We start from the raw sequence: 27,975 nt of genomic DNA on the forward strand, positions 1-27,975 counted from the left end.
CTGCTTGCTTCAGCATTACTCATACATTTCTTCTGACATGTTATGCTGTCCTGAAATGCTATGTTGTTCTGGCAAACTGACTTGCAATTGTTTCAGTCAATCCAGTTCCCTGTTAGCTACTCAGTGCAATTTTGACTTGCAAAGACCAACATTCATTGTCCAGCGCTGCCGCCTTGTGCCACAGAGCTTTCTTTGCTGTCAGCAGCATCCTGCGGGTCTCAGGAAGGCAGGCAATGATCCTAGGAGCTGCTCAAAGGAAGCCAGCACCAGTGACCGCTAGGAGCCCTGCTGCCTCCAGTGGGACCCTGCCCACAGGGGCACGCAGCCCAAGGAGCAGCAACAGCAGGTCCACACTGGAGTTACCAATTAATCCCTCTTCTTGAGATGCAGTAAATAAATCAGCTTCAGAGTTCAAAAGCAGGTACTGAATATTCCTTTGCCACCTTCTAAAAACTGCTGTGAAGTCAGTGAGTAGATCAAGCTCATGCACCATCACTGTTGTGCCATCTGGGAACCACTGTCCTCAAAAAAAGACCCCAAAACACCAAGGTATTTTAAATATGCATAATATGTCAACTTTGGCAAACTAAGGGAGGAATAAAATTCACCAGTGGGTAAAAAGATTAATGAGTTTCTCCCTCCTTCCCTTTAAAACTTCTCTCCTCCTTCAGCCTTCTTTCAGCTTGCACAATGCACTCATCCAGCCTACTTCACCATGCAGAAAACCCAGCCGAAGAGCCCGCCCCTTGTACCTCTGGTACCTACTCCAATGAGTCACTAATGATGCATTTCGTATAAGGCATCAGACAGCGTATACACTCTGCAAATTGTGTTAAACCCTTTTGTGAGTGTGGGTAAAATATTAAAGCCTCTCATGCCTCCAGATTTTTTGTGGATGGTTTTTGTTTTGCTTGTTTTTCTTTGCTAACAAGGAAACCAATATGCAAATTCTCCTGCACTGCTGCTTCCTGACCCAGCTCTGCTGGAAACCCACAAATGCGCTGGCTTTCAGATTTTAAAGGGAGATGAAGGAGACGGTGAAAGGGGAAACAAAGGAGGGGTCACCACTCAGGGGTGCTCTTCACTTCAGGGCTACAGGAGATACTAAAAGAGCCATTTTTTAGCAATTATTGAGGTCATCTAATCTCAAGATTGCAGAATTGGTCTTGGCACATCAGATGCTCGTGGGTCTTGCTATAAGTGCTGCGATGCTCACTGGGCTATTAAATATTTATCTTTGCAAGCTTTTAAAATACAGATTGTTACTGTGCCAGAAGAAAGGTTTTTTACAAGTATTTCAATATTACATTGAAGAACGGAGTACTAGCAGAGGAAACATTTTCAAAATTAGCTTAGGAAAGGTGAAAAACTAAATATATATAAGCATTATTCTTCGTAGCTCAACAACATCTGCAATTTGTTAGCTGCTTTCCAAACACAGAGATAAATACAGTCCTTGCACTAAACAGAGTATATCTTAAGAAGGCAAAAAACTGATGAAAGATAACCACTTCAAGTTGACAGCAGGCACATCTCTTACTAGTAAAGATGTTAGACTGTTTGGGGGTTTTTTCCTGGTAATTTTTGTTCTATGTTTTATTTTCTCCAGTGGTGGCATCCACTGTATTTCTTTCCCTTCCTAGCCCACTGTCATGACAGTACATCAAGCTGAACTGGACACTCTTATTGTCCATCCCACATATTCCCCTCCATGTGAAGGGCTTGGCTTTCTTCCCCGCTTCCATTCCCTCTCGGTGCTTGCAAGCCAGGTAGACATGAGAAACCCAGTTGGCTTCTGGCACCTGGCAAGTTTTTGTTTGTATGTTTTACAAGAAGCCCTTACCATAACCCAATAAAATGCTTCAGAATAGCTTCATCAGAACAAACTGATTTCCCAAAGACTCAATGCAAATAAAAAAACCTCTCAATAAAATCCAGAAAGACTCAACACCCCGCCCACAAAGCAACCCAATGCCTATGTCCCTGAGTATACACATACAAGAAACATTCTTTTGCTCAAAATACACTTAAAGACAAACAATCTTCTATTTCTTGGTTGGCTCTAACTGAACACACATACTGGCACGACTGAGAAGTGATGGCAGACCTTCATGCAGATTTCAGCACTAGAAAATGTGAAGACTCAGAGTAACTTGTGATACATACTATGGTTCATTTATCATCAGTATAATAAAAGTATATATACACACACCTATGGGGGGGTGTGTGGAAGCATGTGCACGCGTGCCCGTGTCCCTCTCCGTGTATTGCCAGCGATTGTAGATTTCTCTTATAAAAGATTGACTTCATGTTTTATTGTTGGTGGGTTTTTTCCTCTCCCCTTAATTATTTGACTCAGAGGTATTCTTTAAAACAAAAGAGCACAAAACCCAGCAGAAACAAATCACCCAGTGTCTCCAATCAGGTATGACCTAATTCTTAAACCAGGGATAGCTGAGCTAGCAATGACAGCAGAATTGCTTAGTTCTCTAGCACACTAATCCAGCATCATGGTTCCCCAGCTCCCACCAACGGTACTTACTAGCCAAGGGACAAAGTGCTTCCTTTGACCTGAAAGAACTTTGCTAATGCACCCTCTTCTCTCCTGGAACTAATACTCAGAGTCAAAACAAGTCAGCCTGAAAACTAGAGTGCACCTCTCCTTGACTAAGAGTCTATGAGCTCAGTGAAACAGACGTTCCTGGTGATGCCAGTTGGTTAAGTGCCTCTGCTCAAGGCTCACAGATAATTACTGGCAAATCATAATTATTGGCAAATCATAATTTCATAATCCAGATGCCAACTTTTGGCTTACAGTAGTCTACCTCATTTCTCTTCTCCCTTGGAGAGTAAACAAATAACCGTTGTATCACATTATACATTGTTAGCATTAACTTAGAAAATAAAATCTTACAGTTTTTTGTGCCTGGTCAGACCCTCTGCTTTATCTTAAAAGCAAAACTCTAAAAATGATCATTTAGAAAAATGTATCTGAATAAAGACAAGCGAAACATGATTTTCCCACCTGCTTGAATCTACTGTCCCCAGGCTCTTTCCAAGAGCTGGCAAAGAAAACCAGGTTTGAAGAAAATCAAAGAAAGCTGATATATACAGCAGGATAAAAGACAGATTTAGGAACTGTATACTGTATTTGGATCACTGCTGTTTAGGATGGGGAAGGATCACAGATACTACCATGAACACTGTGTGTCTGAGATAGGTGAATGAAAAAATGTCGTTTAAACCACAGTACGTCAACAATCTTGTATTTTCATCTTGACTGGAAACTTCCCATTTCCTGCTAGGCTACACAGGACATTGTGCAAAGGAAATACACAGGGGAAAAAAGGCCACAGAGAAAAAAAAGCTACCTTAGCACATGCTGCCCCATGAACAGACAGGTGGACAGAAATGAAAACACAGGTATCACTGGTCAGTTTTACAGATCTAGGGAACATATATTTGCGTGGCTGCAAATCCAATTAATATTTCAGGGTTAACGATCTGTAGCCAAAAAAACCAAACTCATAAATGCTGTAATCCAAACTCTGCAAACCTCCCTTGCAGTGTAGTTCTGATCTAAAACATCGCCTAAAGCTGGGAAAACTTTAGGTTTGAAGGTATGAATGAACCGTGGTTCACACTTCTGCTCTTTGGCACTGCAAAACCTTCACCACAGGATAGGGTTCTGCTCTGCATTAGCTTTTCCAAGAGGAACTCTGGAAGGAGTTTTGACAGGAATGCAGAGCTACGACAAATCTCTGCACAGAAGCAAAATGCCACTCTAGCTGTTGCCTCATGTAGTGCTGAGCATGTACCTGTAAAAAGAAAAAAAAAAAAAAAAAAACATCAAGAAAACCAAAGCAAATCCCCTACTAGACACAGGACAGGAGATCAATTACACAGGACTGATGGCAGAGTAGTATTGGAAACTGGATGGATCATAAGGGCATGTGTAGAAAGATCCCATTACAGGGAAAAATTGGATTAGAACATCAGTTTGAGAACAACAAACTAATGAACATTACAAATACATGGACTGATTGTTTTTCAGATCACACAGCTGTTGGTAGCCACTATGAACATCTACATTAGAGTATGTTTGCCTTGATGATATAAATCTGTGCTACTAATTTCTTCTCTACATCTGAGCCTAAAGGACTTGGATCTCCCTTTGTTTCCCTTTGTGGTTTTCCTTTTTAAAGGTTGTATCTGTCTGCAGACATATGTAAATCATTACAGTATTTAGTAAGGCCTTTTATCACAGACCACTGAGCAGGCTTGTGCCTGAGACACAGCATGTAGGTCACATAATTAACTGTTTCTTATGCAGCCAACACAATATTGGAAATGCCACTTACATTTTATTTAACAGTTTAAAAATAAAACAAACTATCATACTATTTTATGCTTTGGAAGATCATAAGATATATTTAAGATATCTTAAAATATAGCCACCCTATTCCAAGAAAGAAATATGTTCCAGTGTATTTGTCTGCTATACAATAAGAAAGCTTGCATTGATTCCAGATGGAAACATTGAAGCTGATCAAAGCTAAAATGAGTAACAAAAGAATAAAGAGATCACAGAATCATTAAGCTTGGAAACGACCTGTAAGATCATCAAGTCCACCATCAACCCAACACCACCATGCCCACTAAACCATGTCCCACAATGCCTCGTCTACCCATTCCTTGAACACCTCCAGTGAGGGTGACTCCACCACCTCCCTGGGCAGCCTGTTCCAATGCTTCACCACTCTCTCAGGAAAGAAAATTGTCCTAATATCCAGCCTAAAACTCCCCTGGCACAACTTGAGGCCATTTCCTCTTGTCCTGTCACTCGTCACTTGGGAGAAGAGACCAACACCCACCTCTCTGCAACCCCCTTTCAGGTAGTTGTAGAGAGTGATAAGGTCTCCCCTCAGCCTCCTCTTCTCCAGACTGAACAACCCCAGCTCCCTCAGCCGCTCCTCATCAGACTTGTGCTCCAGAGCCCTCACCAGCTTCATCGCCCTTCTCTGGACACACTCCAGCACCTCAATGTCCTTCTTAGAGTGAGGGGCCCAAAACTGAACACAGTATTCGAGGTGCGGCCTCACCAGCGCCGAGTACAGGGGCACGATCACCTCCCTGCTCCTGCTGGCCACACTGTTTCTGATACAAGCCAGGATGCCATTGGCCTTCTTGGCCACCTGGGCACACTGCTGGCTCATATTCAGCCGGCTGTCAATCAACACCCCCAGGTCCTTTTCTGCAGGGCAGCTTTCCAGCCACTCGTCCCCAAGCCTGTAGCGTTGCATGGGGTTGTTGTGACCAAAGTGCAGGACCCGGCACTTGGCCTTGTTGAACCTCATACAATTGGCCTGGGCCCATCGATCCAGCCTGTCCAGATCCCTCTGCAGAGCCTTTCCGACCCTCGAGCAGATCAACACTCCCGCCCAACTTGGTGTCGTCTGCGAACTTGCTGGGGGTGCACTTGATTCCCTCATCCAGATCGCTGATAAATATATATCTTAAGCAATTAATGAACAAGCAAACACTTTCATTTAGTTGACTGAATAGACTGCAGTGCATCAATTTTCTCAGAGAAATACTGACAGCTGTCACATCAAAATTTAACATTTCCAGCTTTCTGCTGCAGTTCATGTCATATTATTCGTATTGCTGAAGAAGTGCACGCCATACAAAAATAAACCACACAGATATTCAGGTCACAACCGAATTCAGAAATCCACTAATAATTGCTATTTCAAGTAGATGACTGTAAACTAGACTTCTGTGGAATAAAATATGAGGGCTTTACAAATACTGTAAAATAGCCTTTATAATAAATTACTTCTCTAGAGCAGGTCAATATTGAACTTTCTGCTTTCAGAGTCCCTTACTCATTCTCCAAGACACTCGTGTCTCATTTTTTCCAGACTCGCAGACTCCAATGCGTAGGATGACAAAAGTCCCTTTCTTGCCTTGAGTTTAATACTTCTGTCTCAGCGTTTCCTGCTGGCTCACAGCCAGAGGTCAAATCTACTCTTATCAAGGCAAGAAAATGTTGCAGCACCATTGTGCTGGTTCAAGATTTTTTGAATCCCAACTTCTTCATTACTGTATTTCTGAATCAAGCAAAAAATCTAGTCAGTTGAGCAAAAATGGAACGGACACTATTATTCTCTGATAATACCCTTTTGCTATATGTAGTTCTGAAGAAGAAATTAAAATCAACTTATTCTTTTCTCCAGTCTTCTCAGGAAAAATTAGGCTTTGATTTTAGATGCATTACAGATACCTTGACTTCACATCCTAAAGGGATGGGTTTATGGACGTTGCTTTGAGCTATTAAGGGTGTTTTGGCTTTCATTTTAATACAGTGACATAAAAAACATGCTTTCTCAGCGAAGAAAAGGCAGTCATATTTTTCACCAGAAACTAATAAAGGATGATTGTTGCAGTGATGCTCAAATTAGGGTCTATCTTGCAGAATAACTGAACTGTTAGGACAACTCAAGCAGCTTTCACTATCCTGCAACACACAAAAGCGATCCCAACAAACACACATATGCTTTGTCAGTAAAGACAAGCCCTGCAGGAGTTTACAGGGCATGAAAGAAAGTGTGCATTCATTTCTTAAAAATTAATGCTCTACACTTGTTATCTTTAACCTTAAATGTTGTATTTTTCTGATGAGGGCTCTTCTGCAGGCTGACAGACGTAAGTGGTTCTAATGCAGCGAGCAGCACTTTATTCAGTACTGCGGTGCATAATTTCAAAGGTAATATGCATGGCACCCAACTTTAAAACAAAATAGAAAAAAACCTTCAGGTCAACTCTTGACCTTACTGAATCAATGGAGAAATACCTTCTGTCTTCACTAGAATCAGGATTTCATGTCTCTTCAGAATCAACATTGTTAAGAGTAACTTGTTTTCTGCAGAAATTATGTTTACGACAGGATCCAAAGTCAATGAAGGTAAATCACTTTTGATCGATATCCACTCTTTGAAAAAGACTCAAATGAACATGAATCCTGAGTCCAGAAATCTCGAGCTCTGGTGGGCCTCCCACATTTGAGGACGCATTTACTGTCATGCTGCCTCCCTGCAGCACCACGGAGCGATCATCTTCAAGCATATGGAATAATGCATACCTGCGCAGCAGCAACATGGCATTACAATGTACTGCATATCTCATGTTTTTTAAATCTCTTGAGATAACTATTACCTCCCACTCCCTCTTCTCTTTGATGAAATGCAGAAAATTTTGGCAAGGAAGACCTCTGGTTTTTTTAAGTGAAATTTAGAGCTAGAACTAATACCAAAATAAATATACATGCTGGCTAGAGCTATCTAAATATTGCTCTGTCATTGAACACAATGTTCCATTTTAACTGACCTTTGATCAGGTCCACAATGGACAAATAACCCACCAAGGTTGTACCATACTGTTTTAAAACTGTGCATATACAACATATAACATATATAACATACAAAACCATGTATTTTTTTACTATATATACACACACACATAAATACACACTGTGCTTTTTCATTAAAAATCTATGCAATGGAACGGTAAACTTTGCGACATGGCAGACTAGAGCAGGCTATTTCCCTGAGCAGCCCTAAACTGGCATACTAATGTAAATAATTGAAGAGAAATACAAAAGTATCATCTTATCAGTTCATTTTGTAGCAGCAAGATGATGAACAGACATTCAAGAGGCAGTTCACAACCAACACGCCATTCTAAAGCTGGAGCTGACAGAGGCTATACATTGTTTTAGATATGAAATGGTCGGCCTCCAGTGGGGAGTATGAAGGGCTACAAGCTGTGATTACCTCTGCAGTGTATTAGCAAAGATGCTGGTGAGCTGATGGGGAAATCTGCCAGCAATATCATGAGAGGCTGAGCTAAACAGGGAGCTCCCTGCGCACCCAATCCATCAAGTCTGCAAACGGCAACAGGAGCCTGTGGGACATGAGCGTGATGAAGACTGTTCTTCCCCTGGTTTCTGTCCACTCCTGAGAGCTCCTTCATCAATCATACACAAAGTACTGCTGGCCCAGAAAGTTTACAGTGCTGCACCACAGAGCAGTGAATAGATTGTGATTAAAACCACTTTAAAATAACAAACATTAAAATATTAGGAAGTGCAGAATCTTGCAAGAAAAAAAAAATATCTAAAAGCAGCAGCTTGTGTTCTGCACAACAGTTGTACACACCAAGATACTGTATACGGACCCCAGCCAAGAAAAACTGCACTGTGCATCTCCATGAGAAACAGTACTGAAGATGACACTGGCACTTTCACCTGATGAAGCAATAGAAAACTCCTCTTAAACAGCCACCACTGGAATAAACAGCATCATGTAAAAAAAGAATTGAAAAAAATAAAAATCATGTATATTCATGTTTTCTGAAATATGGCCAGCACTTCCTGGTAGAGCAGCTACAAATTTTAACAGCACTGTTTCACTTTGGAAATGGTTTCTCATTACTTGGGGGCTACAGCAGCCCCACGGCTGCGATTTAGGAGGCAGGGCATGCTGGCTCCAGCACTGCCTCACCCAGCTGGCAGCCAGGGACATTACTTCCCCATGGGGAGAGCTGTCACCGGCATGCACCTAAACTGTCTGTGCAACCTGGCCACCCATGGCACTCACAAGGTAGTAACTGCTTCAAGGGAAAAGTGTGACCCACACAGCTCCCATCTGCATCATTTATCCTCCTGTTATGTAACTGCTATTTATGTTGTTATTACCCCAGTAACAATTCCTGGTCAAAAGACTGGAAATCCTGCAGCAAAGTTGCTGTCAGTACTGGAATTTTACAGTCTGAAAAGGTATTTTGAGTTGACCAGGGGAGGTGTGGGGTGGGTGAGGGGAGAATATGGACCTTTTAAAGCTACCCTACAATATCCTGGAAAAACTCCACCTGAAGTAAGAAATCTGATTGCCCATGGTTAAAAATTAAAGACAGAAAACACAGAGCTGCTATAATAGTCAGGGAAACAGGGACTCGTAAGATGATGGCAACCCCCCTAGCCTCATTATGAATAATTAAAAGCACCTGGCTTGTTTACTTTAATAAAACTAAGCTGAAGAAGAGACATAACTGCCTGCTATAAATGCACTAGAAGATGGCTAAACATAGAGTAAGAGGATAAAAAATGGCCTCAAAAAGTTTAGGTTAAAAGGTTTTTGACCAAAGGAAGGTAATGCTTGAATCAGTTTGTCAATAAGACTAGTCAAGGCAAAAAAAAAAAACCCACCAGCCCAAAAACATTTAAGAAGTAACTTGAAATTAATACATGGGATTATATATAGAGGTTGCCTATAAGGGTGAAGGAGTGGGTTCAAGATTTCTTCTAGTCCTCTACCCTGTAACAGGTCCTGTTTCCTAGGGAATGAAAACCAAGGACTGTTTTTGAAAGAATCAAATTCCTATTCCAAAAATATGCAGAAGTACCATTTTGGAAGAAAAACTGTTGAAGATGCCTAATTTTTCTTTTAATCTTTTTTTGTAGGAAGACTTTAGATGGAATAAACTCCTCAGATTTAATTAGTTGGATTGAGTCCATTAATTGAAATGAATTGAACTGAGGCTTTTTGTAGTGTTTCATGTGCTCACGAGAAGATTATATGCAGCACAAGGTAGACTGTGAAACTGCTGGAAAATGTTGAATACTCTGTTTGCACCAATAATTTTAGAAGCTACTCTGACTGTGACAGAGAATTATGGACTTCAGTGTGAAAAGATGATCCTTTCTTGGAACTACTAAACATGATAAAAACTCCTCCTCTCTGGTTAAGTCTTCAATTGCATCAGAAATCAGACGGATCTCCATCACCAAGGAGACACGCTGATTATTTACTAATAGTCCTGTGTCTAGCCAGGATATTTGCTACTGGAGAAGACCAGAAACAAGCAAATGTAGGTTGTCTCCAAAAGACACATTTTCACCTCCATAGCAAGAAAAGCAGCAGAGAGATGGATATTAACTCTTTGGGGGCACACAGTATTTTGTAAAATTATTTTGATAGTGCTATTTCCAGGCCACTTTCGTAACAGTCACAAGTGGTCTGACAAGTCAGTTTGTCAGAAACATCCCTCACATTACTCCAAAAAGCCCAACTGGTTAATCCCTAATGCCCAGGTACTCCATAAGAGTTCATCACCAACTCACTTCCCATGTCTCCAACTGTGTTTTCATTCACCTATGGTTAAGTCATTAAATTTAAATACCTGGTATCAGCATCTCCTACCTCTACCCGTCTTGAAAACAGTCTCCTTCTCTTCCTTTCTTTTCAGATGTAAGCATTTACTGGTTTCTAAAGTAGAAAACAGACTTCTGGAGTAACTGCCTAGTACTCCTGCAGGTATAAAGCCATTCTTCCCATTTTTAGACATCGATATATAGCTGAAACTACTCTAAAATGGCAAGGCCGGAAAGTGAAGCTCTGCTGAACAGGCTAATGTGGACAGGGATTCAAAAATCCATGCTTAACACAGAAAGACTAAATTAAGCCTTAGCAGAAAGCCATATTTAAAAGAAGAGAACAAAGACAAGCCCAAATGTCAGGCCAAACAGGCCAATTCTGAAGCAATTTCGGAGAAATTGGGTCACACAAGATTTCCATTTTTCGTCCCATTCCTAGGGACAAAGACAGGTTTCCCAGGAGGTTCAGTTTCTTTGCATGACCGCAAGGAAAAAAATTTAGCATCTTTCTATACTTTTACACATGGCCATCATATAGTTTTACACACGGCAAACATACATTTTACAACAATGTAAAAAGAGACAGCCCAGAGGAATTTACAGTCCAGGATTGGTAAAAGCATCTTTTTACCTCCCTTGAAACTCAATTAGGAAGGTGCAGGTTGCTCTAAAAATGAACCAGGAGGGTTATGATCTGTCTCCTGGGAAGTACCAATTCAAAACTCATTTCCAGTTGTTCATGTTTCACATGCAGAATTAGCATCCTTGTCAAGTGCAATGATCCATGTCTTCAAGAAATTCCTACCAAAATGAATTACTGAAATCAAGAAGCTGGATGTAATCATTCTCCCCTTTCTCCCGCTTCCCCTTCTCTTTTATGGCCTTGTGCAGAGAACCTGCACCAAGATGCCAAGGAAATGAAACTCTGAACTGCATCTTAAGCACGTGGATGTATAGAGAAACATTTGTTGTTTACTGACAATTGTGAATGCTTAACTGTGTTGCTGCATAAATCACTTTTCTTACAAGAATTACATTAATTATATATACAATACAATATATATATACACTGTTCCCAAAACTGACATTTTTGCAGTGCTACAATCTTTGCAGAAGTCAACACTCTGGGGGAAGACAACTACTTCAGCTTTCCACAAGGTGGCATGGTTCCCTTTGCTGAAAGACAACATTACTCAGTGCCACTGAGAAAATTTAACTTTTTAATTTAATTTTTTTTCAAATGTACTGGCCAATGTCATGAATAGATTTAAATAGGTTTAAGACCTCTAAAATATCTCTAACAAGGTTCATTTTAACAAATTCCTCCAACAGAGACTTTAATGAGTTAAAAATGTTTCCTTCTCTTATGCTGAACTGAAGAAAAAGTATCTGTGCTTACTGCCACGCAAAAGCAAGCTTCAATCAAATGCTAAGGCGTGTCATGTGGCAGAGGAGCGCCTAAGGGGATAAAGAAAAGTGATTTTCCAAGTCTCAGGTCATCAGCTTCAAATTCTATCTGACTTCTTTCAGTCTTGCAATATTTTGGGTAAAATGCGCTAGCAAGGAATCCACCTACCACATCCCCTTCCCATCCATGTGAGAATTAAGGATCCTGGAGTATTCTCCACAAGTAAAGATTTTCTCTGCTGTTTGCAGACCACTTCCCACCTGTGTGAGGTATGGTCATTTAGCAGCCGCTCATCCTCTCCTCAGGGCAGAGGCAGATGCACTGAACAGCTCTGCCCACAGCCTCTCCCACTGCAAAGCAACATCAGTGCTGCTGAGCTTCACCTGCAAGGCCACACACACAGTCACTACTGCCCCTGTACAACATCCCCCTCAGGCAGTGACAGACGGCAGGTAAGGTGCTTTGACTCAAATGATTTAAAAAAACCAAACCAAACATGTATAGTTTCTCCTCTGTTTCTTGTCTTGCTCCTCTCAGTCACTTCTGTGACTATTTCAGTGCTCAGTTTTGATTACCCATTTTAAGAGTCATCAGCATGGTTTTGCCTAAACAGGAGAAACAAAACCAGCTGTGACAGATAAGAGGACAAGCTTTTGGCACTGATCTCTTTCACAGACACTGAATGTGTATCAGTTCCATAAATTTTGAAGTTTAAACAGCAAGCCAGAGAGGGAAGGGAGGAGATGATGACACATCGCCCACACAAATACTGCCACAGTTCTCCATGCAGGAAGGGCTCCTAATTCTACCCAGTGCAAATCACCTGGTAAAGAGTCAGACATATCAAAATACTGCCTCCCTATAATGCTTCCTATACTTTAAGGCTTATCTTGAAAGGAACAGCTTTCTGGTTCTGAGGACTGGTACCTAATGCTCATCACTCCTCCAACTTCATTTACTGTGTTAAGAATTTAGTGCTTGTCATTGTAATGAGCACAGCTGAAACACTTAGTTTTTAACTGCCAGCCTGCCAAGCAAAACACATTTATTCACAGCTGATTTAAACATCACAAGCCAAATAATCAAGATGACAAAGAAGTTTAAGTACCCTGATCAGTCTGTTTTCTCTCCTAAAATATATCATTAAAGCTATTATAAGTATTAACTCTTACATACTGTCTTCCTGCACATAAGTAGCTTCTGATCCTGTCAGTCACTGCAGGTGTATGGCACAGCCAAAACACTTATTTAAATTACTTGGATTTCCAATTATAGAGATTCACATACACCCTTAAAAATGGATGTAAGCGCAAGGCAAAACCATCAACAAGACAAATCTGGAGATACGTATCCAAGCATTCAACACCTTCTGCTGCTTCTTTCTCCTCAAAATCCTTAGATTGCAATAGTAAAGGCTCTGATTTAATTATGGTGCTTGTTCACTTAATAGTCTCATTTTTCTCTATAAATTTTGTCCTCAAACTAGGTTGCATTCTCTGTTCTAAAATACAAAGTTCTTTGTTCTAAAAAGTAACTTCCTTGTTAATAGCTGCTAGTTCAAGCAGCCACATAAACAAGGAAGAGTACTTAAAAAAGGGACAAACTCCAGAATAAAGAGCAAATTCTGGCACCGAATGCCCCAGGAACCTATCCAGCCATGACAAACAACAGAGGCCTCTCTCAGTCAGGACAGAAAACTCGCTTAGTTGTGCAAGAATCTTGAGCTGTAACATTCAATTTCTTGGCTTACGTGATTTTAAAATAAGTCACACTTTCCTAACCAAATTGAATTAAGCTTTAAATCTGCAAATTCCTTTCATAGAATTAGTCTTGCATGGTCAATCTCCATTGTGTCAAGAGGGGGAGTACAGTTAAATTTCAAAACCTATGAGACACTCTGCACCTTGCAAGCTATGTTTACAATTGCAAATTTTTCACTGTTATCGCGTTGTGGATCTTCTTACAGACCTTGGCTTCTGGATCACTGTTGATGCTACAAGAATCATCATCATCAGATTGCGGACCATTTCTGTAACAGGAAAAAAAGGTCAAAAATCAGTATTAAAACTATATAAAAATTACGTCACAGCACAAAATGGAGCTGGTCATTCCACAGAGACTTCTGAAGTCATTGTACCTGAGCTTCAAAGAGGCATAGCGTAATGTTGCTCCTTCAAACTCTTTCAGACTTGGGTCTGGGTTCACAGTGGCTGCATGCAGATCCTAGAGATAAAGGCAGTGCTATTAGTATAGTATTAAGTGCTACTAATATAGTATTAAGTACACCACCATATTACTTCTTATTTCAAAGGGAAAATAAATCCTCCCTGCAAAGAAGCGATAGTATTTCTGGCTGAAGTTGAAAAGAGGCATGCAGATATTCAAGCTGCATTTCATTCAGTGCAGGCATCTTACTCGTTACGTCATGGCAGTTGCCCTGCTAGTTTAGATTGAATCCATTCCAAGTGGAAAGATCAGAAAAGGCAGCATGTTTGTGAGCTAGACATCCCTAGCAGTACCCCCATTCATTTTGGCCTAGGTTATGAATGACATTCATGGAAAAATAAAAGGGGGGAAAAAAAACAGCCACTGCCATGCAAAAAACAAGGGTAATAGTATCAAAGGTTCTAAAATCTGACAATATACTTGCCTTCCAAATGTCACTATTAATCTTTCCCCCATTCAGTACAGCAAAATCACTCCATGGCTGTTTCTAGACACATAATTATTCACACAGGAAGAAGCACATTGATAAAAAAAAGAAAAAGAAAAAGAAAAAAAACACAAGACACTGTTGTTAGCATTGATATTTACAGGATGGGTTAGGGAACAGATCACCTCAAACTTCAACTAATTACTCCACTATACCATGGTATTTGGAGGAAAGGGGAGAGAAGACATGCCTCTAACAGTTACTTACCAAAACAAATGATTGAAACAAGGAAAGTTAATATAAATTAGGAACAGACAATGAAATTACTCTTTAACTATGATCTTAAAAGCAAGCAAAATGAATCTGAATATGAATGTTGGCCACAGCTGCTACAGCCTTTGATAAACAGCAATTAAGGGGAAACATTAGGATTTCCATTTGATTGGCACTTTTCTTAAAAGACCCTAACACTACTGGAACTAGAAATACTGAAGCACAATGATATATACAAGGATAAGATACATACATACAAGGTAAAAATCAAATATTTCTAGGTAGAAAGCACAAGAAAAGGACAGCGAAGGGGAAGAGGATTAATAAGGAGTGCAAACAGATTTCTTGCTGAAAAAGTAGTTTTGTAAAGTCTAGCTGCTTTTTTAAAAAACAGAACAAAACAAAAAAAAACCCAAAAAAACTACCCACCACCCTCTCATTTTCTGTTCAAGTTTCTCAAAATTTTCAGAGGCATTCACTGGTACAATCAAGCAAGTAGCAGTGCATTTAGCACTACAGCAACCTGAGGTTCATCCTTCTCTGTAAAGCCTGGGAGGAGCAGCTGATGTTGGAGTTGTCCCTCTCTTCTTCCCCACGAGGACAAAAATCCCACAGTCCTGAACAAGAGCCAGGCGGGACAGGGGATTTGGTTGCTGAGAGACCCAGAGCCACCTCTTTGTAGCTTCACCAAATCAAGTACTCCTGTAATTACTGGTCCCTTCTAAGATGAGCTCTCCCAGGTTGTCCAGCTTAGCCCTAAAATGAAGTGGTACCTATTAATATGGCCCAATGCATTAAATTGCAGGGTGGACCTCTCACCTCAGAAGTGTTCCCAGGACATCCCCACTGGAGGAATTATTTGAGCAAAACAACTCCCAGGAGTAATTCTTCCCAAACATGCCTTTGAATTAAGAGTTGTTAGCTTTTCCTATTATTAAGTCCCTCATCTTTAATTATTAACTACTAGTGGTTATGTTACCTATGGAAGAACTTTTCTAGAAGTGACCCAGGGCTGGGATGAGTCAGGCTTTAAGAAGACACAACTACCATCACCAACTTCTGCTGTGATCTCAAAGAAGCTCTTACTGAAAATTAAACCCTGCGGCTTTTTCTCTGCACAGGAAATGGGAAAGAGGCAGCAAAATCTCTAAAATTTGGTAGATAATGTTACAAAAGACGAGGATTCACAAAAGGAAGTCATTTGGCAACACACAAGAGAAAAGAGCCATCTAAAACTAAGTCAAATTAAATCAGCTGTGCAAAACCAAAATGCATTTTCATGCTTTTGAGAGGGAGGAAGGGAAGGAATGTTCCAGGTTATTCATATTTAGCATTTATTAGCATTTTTGTTAAATCTGCAGGATTTTTGCATAATTGTTTTGGATTGAAATTTACTGATTATCTTGTGAAAGAAAAATTGCCTTGCAGCCTGTGAAAAAGTAAGACATCTTTGCATTTTTTCCTTTTTAAAACCCTTTCTGCTATTTGTATGCATTACAGCATCATTCCTCACTACCCACTTTTTTCTGATTCTCTGTTCAACGACAGTAAGTAACTGCTTTTTTTACGCTAAATATCCAGAGGAAGCTACAACATAAAAATGGCTGACTTGTTCTGTTCTTTGTTGACTGCCCTCAGCTGTGAGCCACATTCTACCAAATGAAGCAAAGCTTCTGTATATCACACCACTTAAGAGACAGGGACACAAAAAAAAATTAAAAAAAAAAAAAAGAAGGAAAAAAAGGAGGAAACAAGACAAAGGGTAAAAAGGCATTACTCTGGGAGGAAAAAAAAGGTGTTTCTAAATGTTTATTTGACAAACTCAAAAGCTGAAAAAGCCCAAATAAATTTATGTCAAGACTAGCACATGATGCTTCACAGACAAATGAGATAAAGATAAAAGTATTTTTTATGGACTCACAGAAGCCTATGGGGACAGATATGAAATGCTACCCATGCCAGTCTTCAATCCTAGATTAGACTCTTTCATCTGCCTAAAACCTATATATCCCCCAACCTTTTCAGAAGAAAGCAATACAAATTCCAGCACGTGGGAATGAGCTAAACCAGCCCTCCCAAACCAGATTATCTGGGAGCACAGGCTTCCAAACAGCAATGAGGGAACCAGCATTACGCAGCTCACACATGGTCCAACTTGGAGCTGGAAGCTGTCCACCACAACTGCTGCTGCCAATGGTAGTGCTGGGATAAGGCGTTTGGAAGCCCCTGTTCTAGATCAAATTCCACATCTTTTGTGAAGTGTCAGATTGACCGTATCACAGAGATCCAGGTTAATTCTTCACGGGGAGGGAGAGGGGGAGCACTTGGGGTAGGCTGCAGTGCAGTGAACAGGGACTAAAACCAGTATCACCTGCAAGTGACCTGGAGATGATTAGGTGCTGGCAAGTATTGATTGCGGAGAGGTGAAAACCTAGAGTCACGATAGCTGACACTGTTAAATCTAGACTACAAATTGTTTCATTACCTACCCCTATCTTTTAACCCCACACCATGGCTTATTTCCCTCTTACTGCTCTGTAGCGGGGTTCTGCTCAGAACCAGCTAAATCCCAAGGATTCTTCCTCCAGTTCCCTCTTAATAAAGCTCAACATCTGTGGTTTCAAGAAATGCAAGACTTTTCCTAACAGTTCTCATTATAACTCCAGTTACACCCCTTCTTTGTAGCAGTTTCAGAATTTGGCAGTGCACAAAGTCCCAAGCCCAATTCACACTCTTGTTTTGAACTCCATTACCGTAAGTCTGCTGGTATTGTATTGCAATGCTATCTTAATAAGCACTGAGTCAAAAAAATCAGTATTGTTTAAATAATGGTATGTAAGATGCTTATCAATGAATGCAGAAACCTTCAAGAGACAAATGCCTTTGTCTATACCTACAATTAAAATAACCATATAATATCATACTAATACAAATTTTGGAAGCTTGCTTATTTTCTGTATCATCTTTTACACTACAGTACATGGTCTTGATGCTGCCACAGAACTGTATATGCACAAATCTTTCTGGATCAAATTCCTTGCTGAATTAGAACTGCCATATCAAAACCTAGATGAGCCTACTACATATTCACATTTTAGAATGACTCTTCAAATGTTTTATTTAATACATCTACACTGTATTAAAATCTATGTTGATATAATTCATACATTTCATATTCACCATGGTGCTCCTGAGAATTAATGATCATTATTTATAATCACAAACTATTCTTCATTTAAAGCAAACAAAATTGTGAAAGATTAAAGGTACATCTGCCACATTACCAGCAGGTCTGAAATTTTCATTGTAAAGACATTTTAAACAGTGGTAGAAAAATATTTGAAATAAATATTTCTCTCTGCAATTTACCGATCATACCAGTTTCTGGGTTTTTGTGAAAGACATCTATAACTTACTAATTAAAGCCCTGCTCTCCATATTTTAGAGTAAGAAAAATACTTAATGGTGAAGTTATATCACTCACGTATACATTACAGGAATTTATACTGGAAGCAAGTGCCGCACTTGACATTCAGCATTTCTGGATTATATTTTTTTCTTGTTTTCTACCTGAATGATAACAATTGCTGTTCTTTCTCCATGAACCCTCTCAGATATAATTCCCAGTATGCTTGGTGCACGGTGGATTCCACAGGAGCTTAACTGATGTAAAGCATAACTGAAATGTTGTGGTCAAGTTTGCAAACCTTGTGAGTAGCATTTATGAACATGTGGGGGCAATCTTTCTAAAATAATGAACAAGAACGTACATGTTTAAGCCTACACAGGATAAAAGTTTCAGGGTCAAGATGGTATACATACCTGAATGTCCTTAACTCCTCTTAACTTAAATGAAAGTTATTTTGGTACATGTATCAACAAAATCAAGAACATAAGAAAGGTCATATCTAAATACATTTTTAAAAAATAAATAAATAAAACTTAAGGATTGCCTGATCCAAAACTCAAAGCTAGTACAAAGACTTCCCTTGATTTCATAAAACCGTGGACCTTCTTCTGAAAAGTTAGCATGAAAAAGAATTCATTTCAAAATGATTTCATTTTATATTATTATTTCATTCCATAGAAGTTCTCCCAGCATACCAAAACAAAGTGATTGCATTTTTTGAAGCATACTCTTCTTTCTGATAATTTATTTTATTTTTCTACTTCTGTGACATCAACCAACCCCCTGGATTGTGCCTGAAAGGATTATTTTCAACGGTATCACACACTGCTCTTTCAGCATGTGTGGAAGAGAGTGCATTTCTTTCTGTTTCTAGTTAAAGACTGACTGCAACACAGTTATCCACTTTTGCAGGTATTTGTAGGATGTTAACAGACTTAACATTTGAGAATACTTGATGTTTATTCAATAGAAACTTCCCTGTAAAGGAATTAGTGCCTCAAATGAAGACTCATATGTCTTTATGTGATACTCCTACCAAGTGAACCAAAAAGAAAGATGCAAACACAAAGTCCAGCCAAAAGACTGCTATAATGAGCAAAAATTTAATGTATCCTGTATCCATATAATGCAGCAATGCTTCAGCACATGCTACAGAACTGCAGTAGTTTCACATTAATCAGGCACTGGCTGCCTAATTTATGATATATGTCTGACTTGATCCTACACATCCAAAGTTTAGGATGTTTCATGAGGTGCAGCCATTAGAAAATACACATAGAGAATAGATACTTACGATGTATTATCAACAAATAGCTACACTTTGCGATATTATCAGGCCCCATATTCTAAAGCTCAGTTTAGCTAACAGTTAAACCTGCAAGTTCAGAAAGTTATTTCCATTTTCTTCGCAGTATGCAGCCCACAAGAAGACACAGTATGTTACCTCGGTTTCTGGAGTAGGAGACGGAGTAATGGAACCAAGTGATCCTTTCCGTGAGCCCTGGAGATCTGTTGGGATGGACACGGGACGTTGCCATTGAGTTGTTCCTGTTGGTATGTGCCAGTAGTAGATCCCAGCAATGTCACTGATTTTTTTCCAGCCAGGTGGTAAGTCTGGGTCTGTCTGAAATGAATGATCACTCCATATATCTGCTGGGAACAGAGAAAACAAAAAAAACCCCACAATGAATCAGTGTTACTAAGACACGAACAGTTCTTCCATGGGTCTGCCCCTGATGCAAATGATGCACACTGGTACTGCGTAAATGAACGCCAGAAATACATACTGAATTATTGAGGCTCAAAGCAAGGTGACAAAGCCTCGTTTCACTTGGACTATAAAGAGAGAAAAAAAAATATGCTACTTACCAAAGAGCTGTTCTAATATGGCAGCTATCTAATACCATCAGATAAACTAGCTCTTCTAATAAGGTTTAGCTTCAAGTACATTAAATCACAGCATATAAAGAAAAAAAAATGGAGTTGTGGTATACTCTATCCTCTTCATCACAATACCTTCCCTTCGCAATGCATGGTAGCAGAGCATATATTTCTGCTAATCAAAGTCAGCTTATCAAAACAGAAACCCCCTCACACCAATCAAACAACCCACATTGGGTTTACTTACAACATCTAAAAGACTGCTTGTTCAAAACGATGACAGCAAAAGAACTAAGTGATCACTTTACACACACCCCAATTGTCACAAACAAACATACTATTTTCAATTGCTTTTATAATGGGGTAGAAAAAAAAAAATCAAAAACTCATCCACAGTGCCAACACAGAGATGAAATACTGGCTCTAATGACAAACCTCCTACTAACTTAAGAACGTGCCAGCAATTCATATCGTAATTAGAGACATTCCCAGATTTACCCGGGATTATAGATGCATATAAGAGATGTCACCGGTGGAGAGCATGCAGTGTTTTTTAGAAAGGCAGGGGCATCACCTATGTGCAAACCAGCTGTACCGCAGCAGGGGCAGTTACCTTCTGCTGGATACATGCTTTCCAGAAGCTGGGAAGGAAGCCAGCGCTCTTCTAAACTTCCCACCTTAACTGCTTTGGTGCTGTTATTATGGTACATGCTATTAACCAGCTGCTATGGTCTACTCCAAGGACGATCAACCTCCCGCAGGAAAATTTCCACCAGCACTTGAGCAGACATGATGAAGGCTGACACCAGCACGGTGAACTGAGCTAGCAAGGAAAAAACCCAAGAATAAAGGAAAAACCATACCAATGAGCCATGGCTCATCTAGTCTGGCAACTTATTTCCAACCTTCAAAGACAGTCCTCAAAACACTTTCAGTGGATGACAGATGAATAACCTGTTGTTATATTGCTGCTCTTAATCTCTTTTTTTAATTAAAAGTTTCTTGTTAGTCTATCCTCAAGCCTCTTAACTAGGTGTTTTATCACAACTGCTTATTTTTGACTCTCTCTCATTTCTGCTACCCACATTTATACGCATACACACACACACACAAATGGCATAACAACTTGAAATAACTCTTACACTCCATAGCACAAACCAGACTATTTCTTCCCCAGAGCCACTTAGAGTTCTTAAGTTACTGGTATACCACTTGAGGACTAATCCGAGTAAATTCTGCAGAAGAAAAACTAGACAGTATCATTGCACTTAAATTCAATAATGAGCCTCACCCATGGCTCAGTATCGGCAATCAGCAACATCCATATAATCAGTTCCAGAAATTCCCAAATATTCTAAACACCCGCCCCTACATGTCCCCAATTGTAGCCTCTACTGCATTCACGTATGTAGTTCCTGACTCCAAGGTCTTACATGTTTTAAAGCCTATTCATCTTCAACCTTGCCTATTTTTATTTTCCAACTGAACAACTCAGCTGTACTCTTCTCAACCATAAAAAAGGAAAACAAAAGCAGAACACTTTCAATAATTTGACCACATCATGCAAAAAGTGACATGCAAAGATCAAATATCTAAATATCACACTGAAGTATGTGTGGCAACATCTGCAAGTCCAGATACACATGGCTAAGTTTAAATAACTGGTTCATAAAACTCCAAAATATCACAATAATGTCAATGTTCATGAAACTTACATATTGGGCCTTTCAATGCATGCTGGAATAGGAAAATAATAAGCTTTTATTATGCAGAGAGGCAAAGCTTCAGATCAGTTCAGGTTCATACACTTTACAATATTAAACAACCATACTTCAACACTGCCAAGACATGAAACGTTATTCTATTCACTTTAAGATAGACACTGCTTCTGTCCTTGCTATACATACATATATGTACACACGTATTTAAATATACAGTTAGAAAAGTGTTATGCAATGGCTGCATTAAATTACTCCTTTCAAACTAATCAACCAAAGATGTAGAGGAACCAGAGATGCAGAGGAACCAACATACTCTTATTTATTGTTGTAGTAACACACAGGACCAGAAGGACCTAAACAGAAATTACTTTGAAGTAAAAGCAGACAAAACTCACAGCAGAAAGAAAATTGTTAACTCAGAGACTTAGAACAACAACATTTCTGCAACATTTAGTCAGAAGAGAAGAAATCATCTTGTATGTGAATGAATACTTAGAAGGAAATCACATAAAACAGCTGGGAGCACTCTGGGATAAGAAAGTATCACCTAGCTGAGTAATATTAATTTACTTTGAAAACCTATCCATTAGTAAAAATAAAATACACCAAAATATGTTCACATACGCTCGGAGATAAAATAAGAATTAAATTTTAGATTTTTTTTTTTTCAATAATACATCTCAGGACTTTCAAAGAGCTGCATTTTCCACACAAAACTACTATGATTTATGCCTGTACATGAGACGCACATTGCTGGTGTCGGGGTACTCCTTGTGCAGAGGTACTAACCTCAGACCATCTGAGAAGCATGGCTGAACAGGACAGTGCCAGACTGCACACGTTCATACTGAAACACCATTCCTCATGTCAGCAATGCCAACCTACTTGAAAAAAATTAAATGCGTGTGTCCCCCAACCCATTTGCGAACACACCTCAGGATTGGACAGACTGTCAGATAATCCGTTCACAGGCTGCGATTTCCTACCAGCACAAACTGGAAAACCTCCCTAGTTCAGTGACTCTTCTAACAGATGAAAGCACTCGGCATGCAAGTCAAAGGTAATGAACCACTGCAAGACATACCAGCACAAGACAGATAAAAAAGTAAGAGTCAACATACAAAATCTGACAGGACAGATGAACGTGCTGTGGCTTCAGAGACTTACTACAGGACACCAATGGCTTTTCTGTATTTGAATATGGAATTACAGGTAGCAAAATTATTTCCCTCTGAATTTGAAAGACCCTGTTCAATGCCATGGCATTAAGTCAAAGTATCTAATTTTTTTGCACAGGCCTGTGTAAGAATGGTCCCTTATCAGGGCAGTGTTTGGAGCGCAGAACAAAATTAAGGTACCACACTGATATATATATCCTGTTAAATTCAATGGCCTTTTCAATCCCAATCTTCTTGTAGAAGAGAAAGTGACATCCACCAGACAGGGGAGAAAAGAAGCAGGTATCAAAGACATGTAGACCTGGTGCTTAGGGACACAGTTTAGTGGTGGACTTGGTAGTGTTAGGCTTACAGTTGGACTCAGTGATCTTCAAGGTTTTTTCCAACCTAAATGATTCTCTGATTCTATGATCTGCAAATCAATCCAGTTCTGTGGACATCGCATTAAATGACTTTGCATGAAACAAACCAAAGAGGAAACAGAACTGAACCACTGGACGACTTCATCTGAAATTGAGAACTCTTCTTATGTCTGCAAAGTGTTAGAGGTAAAAACACTACATGGAAATGGTTCCTTCTGGTCTGTGGATGACTAAGCCCTTCATGCTTCCTCAGTGGTAGATGATTTGTGGTGATCAGGAACTTTTCTCCAATTCCCTCCCAGTCACCCCCAGGAGGTGAAGTTGTACCTAGCATCTCCTGGCCTTTTCCGTACTGCTCTTTACTGATTTGTTGATGAAAGGTCAATGAACCAGGACCACATGTTGCTCATAAAGCTTTTGGTTTTGGAAGCATTATTGCTCTGATAATATGGAAAGCATGGCTCACTACAGAAAATTGGAGCATGATTCACAAAATAATGTATCCTTTTGTATTGGGGTTGGTTTACTTACCATGTGTATTACAGTAAACCATGATCTCCTGAAAGGCTATAGTGTAAGACATTTCTTATATAAAAAGCATAAAGCAACAGGAGTAAGAAAAACAATACTGAACTAAAATAAAAGAAAGCCACTGTAGCTAAGCTGTATGAGAAAGCAGACACTGGGTTTCTTTAAGAAACTTGGATTCATATTATCTGTATAACTTGTCTTTCTACAGCAAGAAAGAGTCAAATTCTTATCAGTGGAAAGACCATTTTAAGATGTAACAGATTCAAAACTCCGCAAAGGAATGAGGTATATCCTTACCCAGGTGTCATGCAGATTCACACAGCACTGCAGACCTTTGAAAGCCATCTCTTTTTCTGGAGACAGACCTTACTGAACAGGGTGGCTCCACTGCCTACATAGACTTGGAGATGAAGACTAAAGTCAGCGCTCACAACAGGAGACTGGACAGTCAGCTTGCAGGTGATCCTTCACCTCACTTTCTCTCCCTGTCCAGATACAGGGTGCATGAGAGCCGTCACTAGCGAGGCAGGCTGGCTCTTGTCCCACATCTGCCCACACTGGCATGGACACGCCAGCGAGTTCTCATCGGCAAGCTGCTACCTGGAAATCTGCCTAAGACAAGTATGAGCTGTCACCACCTGACTTCCGAAACGCAGTGCTACCAGCTGAAAGGTCAACATAGTTAGAAGTTCACAGCAGGTCTTCTGCAAGCAGATTCACATGAAAGGACAGGTCACAGAGAGAGGACTGATATTTTTCAGTTGGAGTTTTGCCTCACTAAAGACAGAAGACTAAAGCCTTGTCCGCAGGGGGGAAGATCCCCAAACTGGCTATTCACGGGGATGTTATGGAAGAAGCAGAGGCCAATTCCAGCAAAAAAAACCCTATTACAGTAAAAGAGACATGGTAGAGGATTTTGAGGACTAAAATGGAAGATTACATAAAAACATGAAATGTGATTTAAGGTAAGAAGCTAACTTCATTTGAGGAAAACTGAAAAACACAGAGTGGACTTCACTGGGCTTTCCTGCCTCCACCACCTGCCTGCACCAGGACCTGACAGGTTTTTTGGGAAAACAGATCTTTCCCCTTTACCTAAAGCTTGCTTAGAGTTGGCATCATAGTCCCTTCTTAAGGAGTCCAACACGACAGAGCACAGGGCTGCTCCCCGAAAACCTCCGGCACGGGTCTCTGCAGAACTCAGAGAGGAACCTGCTTGCTGCATCCCACCACGCAGCCTCCACTTCATCTGTTCAGAGACTCAGCAACACAGCGATGATAGGAACATTTTTAAAAGAATGGGAAAATTATGAAAAAAATGAAATAATCAGAAGTGACAGCCCAAGGGGAGGACAGCACCTGCAATGCCTTACCATTCCGTTTTAAAACCAAACAGGCAATTTATGTTAGTCATTTGTCTTTAAAAATTAAAATAAAGAGAAAGAACTAACTCACAAAAAGCCAGTAAGGCTTTACAAAAGTACCAAATAAAGATATATTTTTTAAAGGTATAAATAGTTGTTCCCATTTTTAATAAATGTACAAAGGAGTAAAACAGAGATTCCCACTTGCTAAAATTGTCTGGTCAAGTTTCACTCAGAAATAAATGCCTGTGTCTGAATTTTTGTCTGAATGGCTGAAACACGGAGCCTATAATGGAAAAAAATGAATACAGCCTTCATCCCGATATCACTATAACTGAGGAGAGCAGTTAAAACTTAAAAAAAACCTTAAAAAATAAAGTCTGTTACACAAAATGAAACTATTAATTCACTCTTTTCAAACATCTAGCAACAGAGATATACCCCCCCAAAACCATAAACACGGCCATATTTAACTGGTAATTCTGGCTAGGAGAGCTTTGTGAACACATTTTGTATTCTAAAGACGACTGGATAAAGCCAATTTAATGTAATATATTGCTGTTTGTAACTCCCTTCTCCAAATGTCAGTCTCTGCTAATTACCTGATACAGAGCAGTGATAAATACCATGCTGTAGCTATAGCTACAGATACTGAGTTTGGCGTAATAATTAGAAATTTTAGGAATTACATTTTTATTTCAAGTTCAAGTTATTCTACTATCTGAGGCTTATCTAGGAAAACAGTGTTACGATATTGAAAAGAGATAGCAATAAACAATATAAATAATTCACTGAAGAGCACATGTAATTGGTGACCAAGCTCTTTGGCAAAACTAGTATTTTTATCACTTATTTGATTGCTGTTTCAGGGGAAAGGATAGTAATCAAATTGCTGCCATTATGAATCCCTCTTTAGCCCTTGTTCGATTAAATAGAAATTAAAACTACAGCATTCAGCAGGATCTTTCAAAGCAGACAAACTTGTGCAGTAAATGGAGACCATTTAATTTTCCATCATTTTGCAATGCCACAAACTGTTCCCTCATAACAGGCACCCCATGTAAGGCAAGGTCAACACTCACCAAGCACAGGTTGTATCAGTGGCATCACAACAGATGCAAACAGTACGCCCTGTATCTAAACGCAATGCAGCTTCCCAGCTGCCATTCCTGACTATGTTGGCAGAGTTCTCTGTTGGTGTAATTTGTGGATATTTCATAATTAGAGAGACTAACTGCCATGAAGCTGAAGCAGCTTTTAACTAGTTCAGGCTTTCTTCTGCAGATGCAGTTAGAAATCCCTTTCACTGAAGACTAAAGGCAATCATTTAGAAATAAATACAGATGGAAAGAAAATGGCAGGAGCTCTAGAGGCACTTTCTGGAAGAGCAGGAATGCAGAGGTACAGCACAATATACTTTAATTTAAGAGTAAGTTGTGTTAGTGTTTTGAGACAATAATTACTCATCTTTTTTAGGAAGAACCACACCAAAGTAAAATGTTCAATTAGGGTTGACCTGATGCTATAACAAAGGTTGAATGGATGAATATTAGCAAAATGCTTGATTTGATGGACCAAACTGTGTTATCTAGTAAAGCACTATCTCCATCATCCTTAGCAAAGTCTGTATTTATCGGCATAAAACAAGCCAAATACTCCACCCACCACTGTCATACGTTGGTCTATCACCAGTCCAGTACTAAAATTTGACTGTTTGACATTGTGCTTGTGCTAAATTAAATAAATCAAGATCTTTTCTTGATAAAGACTAGAAATATACTGTGTCATTTCAATAACCAATCTCAACACTCCTGTCTGGAAGGAACATAATCTAGCTCCTTCCCTTTCTGTAGGTAAGGTAGTGGAAGTTGGCTCGCATGTTTACACATTACTTAGGACTGGAAGAAAAAGATCACCTTATGTGATAGAAAGAAAAGCTAGATAGGAATAGGATACCTCAAAGAAAAAGGCACCAGCAAGGAGACTGTATGGGAACAAAAAAATATAATTTGAAATAGACTGCAATAAACAAACTTGCCGCTTTCCTTTAGATAAATTAAATAAAAATGGATAAAAACAGTAACTAGGTGTTATCTCCACTTCAGAAAGAACTTGGTGGTGATGATAAGCAAAGTGCTGGAGACAGAAACCGAACTGTCAGTGCCTCTCTGCTTAGGTCCTTGTGCATGAAGGAACCAGAGCCTCAAACCTAGTTCATTAAATGCTAAGCAGACTGACTTCCTGAACAAAACACTCTTAAGCAAGGTGATGGGTCTAATGCAATAAATTTTGTATTGAACTGGGAGATTTACTTGGAAAAAACCCATGTATTTTGGATGCACAGATCTTCTTTAGGTAGAAACAAATCCCACCAACCAGCATGGCTAGGGCATCAAATTATGGCCATGACAGCCACCAATTAGGGCCTCCTCTTGAAGAGGAGGAACTGCAGTCCCAAAGGGCTCGAGGCTAGCAGCATACGTGACTTCAAAACAGAGAGAATAAAAGTGCTGTACAGAACCATCAGAGTGCTAGAAATTCTGTACTTGGGAGGTGCATAGTAATATAACCTATGTCACAAGACAATTTTAACTGCGTTACTTCAGTTTAAAAGCATTTTTTTGGAAAACTGGGGAAAAGCACCAAGGTAGACTCATATGAAGACAGAAAACATATTCAGGGAAATCCAAGAAGTATCATTGCATCATTAAAGGGATGTACATGTTCTGCTTTTTAAGGGATTCATTTCCACATACGAGCCTCATTTCCCCTACTTGGAAGCAGCAGCAGTCTCTGGCTGATGCAAATGCAGCTCCACTGGAGTAGAGCCTGATTTTCAGTCAGTCTTCCCAGCTGAAGAGGACTCCTTCCACTGCATGGTGGTAGAATGACCAGGTGAGACCACCTGTCTGCAAGGCTCAACAATACTTGTGAGCACCTGATCTACGTTATCTAAATAGGTTAGGAAATAAAATACCC

The 27,975-nt window shown here is 39.7% G+C and overlaps 1 protein-coding gene across 9 annotated transcripts in view; it reads right to left on the minus strand.

The window, feature by feature from the left end:
* APBB2 (amyloid beta precursor protein binding family B member 2) overlaps positions 1–27,975 on the minus strand; it is a 118,306-nt gene that overhangs the window by 50,177 nt on the left and 40,154 nt on the right. For 3 of the 9 annotated variants that reach the window (XM_059818177.1, XM_059818176.1, XM_059818181.1), the window contains exons 3-6: positions 19,404–19,612; positions 14,275–14,337; positions 13,762–13,847; positions 13,593–13,653 (exon numbers count right to left, since the gene is read on the minus strand). In XM_059818177.1, the coding sequence (XP_059674160.1) occupies positions 13,593–13,653; positions 13,762–13,847; positions 14,275–14,337; positions 19,404–19,612 (419 nt within the window). The remainder of the gene's footprint in view (positions 1–13,592; positions 13,654–13,761; positions 13,848–14,274; positions 14,338–19,403; positions 19,613–27,975) is intronic. The other 6 variants (XM_059818175.1, XM_059818183.1, XM_059818180.1 and 3 more) reach the window with 3 other exon arrangements.

The sequence above is a fragment of the Gavia stellata genome, chromosome 5 (assembly GCF_030936135.1).
Source record: "Gavia stellata isolate bGavSte3 chromosome 5, bGavSte3.hap2, whole genome shotgun sequence".
In the NCBI taxonomy this organism is placed as follows: Eukaryota; Metazoa; Chordata; class Aves; order Gaviiformes; family Gaviidae; genus Gavia; species Gavia stellata.